Consider the following 3,921-nt stretch of genomic DNA (forward strand, 5'->3'; position numbering starts at 1 on the left):
TATGGATCTGATAAATTGGAGATTGAATGTGTAGCCAATGCTATCGAATTTGTAGGAAATTGTTGAATTTGTAAAAAAATTGATATCGAATTGGTAGACATTCGTGATTTGTAAAAATTGTGATTCGCAAAAAATGTGATTCGCAAAAAGTGTGATTCGCAAAAGATGTGATTCCCTGGCGCTTTAAAAAGGCTTCACTGGCCACCTCCGGTTCCCACTACGAGAATTAAATCTCAATTAGCGCCAATTAAATTCTTTCATCAAGGCTCCAAAAACCGATTTGGCGTTCACGCGCCTTATGTCACACATACATTCATATTATATTGCCCTCATACCTACTCGCAATATAAAATGAGTATCCACAAAAATTTAGTATTTTAATCAAAAAAAAAAAGCAGAGATATTAAATTTTTAGAATTTGGGTTTACGCAAAAAAAACTGCTTGAGTGGAAATCTTCACCCAGGAAAATCCGTGCCTGCGGATTTATTGAAGAGGCTGGTGACCGAAGTCAAAATTGAGGTCGCGTGAACCCCAAACGGCGCGAAAGTCTAGATGATAATAAAAAATCTTCATAATTTAAACACTCACCAGGTAAACAAATATTCCACCTCCTTATGCAGCAAGGAAATCCTGTCCTGATGGTTGGATGCAGCGTCGTCCTTTTTCTTTAAAAATTATCGACCGAAACCGATTTTTTTTTATTGAAGGCAATTTGCCTTATCAAAACTTAAAAATTATTGCTATCGGCACTAACCTGATCCTTTCTGGATCTTCGCGCACAGGGAATTTTAAAACTTTATCACACGCAAAAATCACAAATGTTTTTTTTTTTTTTTATAAGCGGAGCGCGCACTTTAGCCCGATATGCTGCTATATTTTACTTTCCTCTTGTTCACCTTCAGTTACCCCCTTTTATACTATCCGAACCGCTGAAAAGAACCGTTTCCTTATGCCGTTTCCCACGGTCTTTCTTTTGTCTATTGCAATCATAACCACCCTATATCTATCCCTGTCCTTATTCTCACCATATCATGCACGTCAATCTGGCAATCTTCAACCTAAAGCTTTTTTCATCATTGTGAACTTACGTGAGTTCACCATGGTGTTTTTTTGGGACATTTTCATTTGACGTTTCTCGTGTTTACCTTTTTGGTAAACACAATTTCTATAATTTTCATTATGTTAAAATGTTGATGTGCTACTAAAAAAAAATATCGAGAGAGGTTTCCACGACGCGTATTAATCTCGAGAACATGGCCACGAAGGCGAAAAAAATAAAAATTGTATCTCTGTCCGGAGATATTTGCAGTGGAAGTTGGTGATTTTCATGTGATTGTTGTTATGTTGGGTACCCAACAAAAAAACGGTCAACATAAGTGCTTTGCGTGGATATAGTTTTGGTCTCCAAACCGGTGTTGGACCCACCCAGGGTACTATTTTATAAGCGCAGCAGAAGGCCGCCAACGCAGAAAGGTGTTCTGCGTAACCCTACGGTGGATACCACCCCTGGTTTAGGAGGGACCCGCTGGTAACTTTTCGGTTTTTTGTTCTTATATTCTGAACGAGCCAAACATTTAGTATTGCTGTTTTAACAGCGTACTCCACCTCAACATGTGAGGCTCTCTGCATCAAAGCGGGCCAAGGTCTGCATAAAGCCCAACGCGGGGACGACCCACGCCCTGACAAATTTTAGAAACTTGTTTTTTTCAATTAGAAGAAAATTTTTCTAAGCGGGGTCGCCCCTCGGCAGTGTTAGGCAAGCAGATGCCGTTCGGAGTCGGCATAAAAGAAGTAGGTCCAGTCCCGCCAATTTGTAGGAAAAATTTAAATTAGCATGGCGCAAATTGGAATAGAAGCTCGGCTTAAAATATCTTCGGATGTTAACGCGCCTTTCATTTATAAATTGTTTATTTGCCCGTTATACATTTCGTTTACGTCTGATTTCCGGATAATCAACTTTTATATTCGAGTATATCCGGATTTTCCGTTTACGTAGCCGGATATGCAGATTTTTTAGTTAGCTATCCAGATATTCGATCATTTGGCTTATGCAGATAGTTGAAAAATACGGATGACACTCCCAACCTCAGTTATTACGTCGTGAATAAATACACAAGGTAGTTGCCTATATTTAAAACGCTACAATTTGAAGTTGACAACTTTGGTAGAGCATTTGTAATTTTATATTGAAGACATAAAACCAGGGTATACGGATTATGCTATGCATAATACAGCTTTGGCCAGTGAATGAGATTGGATTTTTATTTAAATAAATTACGACCAGAGTTTTGTGTCATATAAACTGGTAAAGCAAAATATTATTTGTTTATTATTTATTACCATTTAAACTAAAACTCGGCCTACTCGAGCAATGCCAATTGCACTAATTGAAATTCAAATATGATTATTAATGTATGTATATTTATTTATTTATTTATATAACAGCCATTTGAGAATAAAAATCTCGTGCGCATTTAGTTTGTCCATTCTTCAGTAATTAGTACTTTTGAAAACATAGTTTTGTATTATAAATTACATATAAATATATTACTTATAAAAGAGTTTTCATAGAAAATTTTACAAAATAAAAAACATTTTTGTTATGCGCGCTATTGAGACTGCTGTGTTACCATTTAGTGCATATGTGGGATGTAGTTATGTTGATTAATTAATTAAAATAGCGTGACTTAGTACATATGTATGTAGCATAGCATGTCTACAAGAACTCTTCACACCAATCATTTAAACAATTATAACAATCTGATGCTTGCTTTGAACTTGCATTACAAACTTCCTTCATCCAGTCCTTAAATAATTCTTCATCTTTTTTCAATATTAAATATTGTCCCAGCACGGTGTAAGCCTGGAAAGCAACGCATTTTAGTTAATATACTTTACTAGCATAACATATATATATGAATGCTACCATGGCTTCGTACAAGTTGTAGTAGTTTACACAATAAGCTGAATTAACATGTGTACACTCCTAATGGCATCTACGCACCTTATCAAATCCAGCCTCAATAAGGCGTCCTCCTAACGTTTCACCAATACCAGCTAACTCTGTCACAGATTTGCTGCCCATCGGCTCCGCCACAAAGTTTCGGTATTTTTGTGAAGTTCCAGCCATTTCGCTCCTTTCAGCGCTTTATGTTAATGTTTATGCTTTGTAATTAGATTTTATTTTTATCGGTGACGAAATTATGCCGCGAAAAATTGAGAACTACACTAAAAATGTACGCAAAATTCACAAATCAAATTAAGAATGACGCACAATAAAAGACAAAATAGTGCTGCCGAGTAGCTGGACTGTAGCGCAGTGTTGCTTGTAGTGTAGTTTTTCGAAAGGAAGCATTCAGAAAGTGAGCGCATTATTTTAATATGTTTTTGGTTTTGGGAATCTCCAATTCCAATTGGTGGCGAGAATTGTAAATTCTGTTATTAGGGAGTTGATCAGACAATTAAATAAAAGCGTAAGGCGCGTGAAATTTTTAAAAATGTGAGCAGTAGCATAACTTGATTAAGGTTCAGTTGGTCTTACTTATGACTATTAACAGAATTTGACGCATCCAACGCTTTTATTGAATTGTCTGATGAACGCCCTAGATTGATAAGAAGTGCGATAACTTCTACCTAGGACCTACCTAATTATTTTCTAGCTTTTAATATTATTATTACTTAATGTAAGTATTGTTTTCAATAAAACCGTTTAACTTAAAAAAAATTTTTAGAATTATTTTTTAGTCACTACACCTTTTCAAGTTTATAATGAGAAACTGTAAGATTATATTTAGAAAATATAAAGTCATAATGAGAAATATAATTTAGTATTGGAAAAATACAAATTGATAATGAGAAATTTAATTTCATAATGAGAATTTATAAATTGATAATGAGAAACATAAGTCGATATTGTGAAA

At 35.2% G+C, this 3,921-nt stretch overlaps 1 protein-coding gene across 1 annotated transcript; it reads right to left on the reverse strand.

Moving 5' to 3' along the window:
• Positions 1-2,402: 2,402 nt before the first annotated feature.
• baf (barrier to autointegration factor) lies at positions 2,403-3,285 on the reverse strand. Its single transcript, XM_067768456.1, has 2 exons — positions 3,006-3,285; positions 2,403-2,864 (listed from the first exon to the last, which is right to left on the reverse strand). The coding sequence occupies exons 1-2, from the start codon at positions 3,129-3,131 to the stop codon at positions 2,718-2,720; spliced, it is 273 nt and encodes a 90-aa protein (XP_067624557.1). The 5' UTR covers positions 3,132-3,285; the 3' UTR covers positions 2,403-2,717.
• Positions 3,286-3,921: the final 636 nt, after the last annotated feature.

The sequence above is a fragment of the Eurosta solidaginis genome, chromosome 2, assembly GCF_040869045.1.
Source record: "Eurosta solidaginis isolate ZX-2024a chromosome 2, ASM4086904v1, whole genome shotgun sequence".
Taxonomy (NCBI): domain Eukaryota; kingdom Metazoa; phylum Arthropoda; class Insecta; order Diptera; family Tephritidae; genus Eurosta; species Eurosta solidaginis.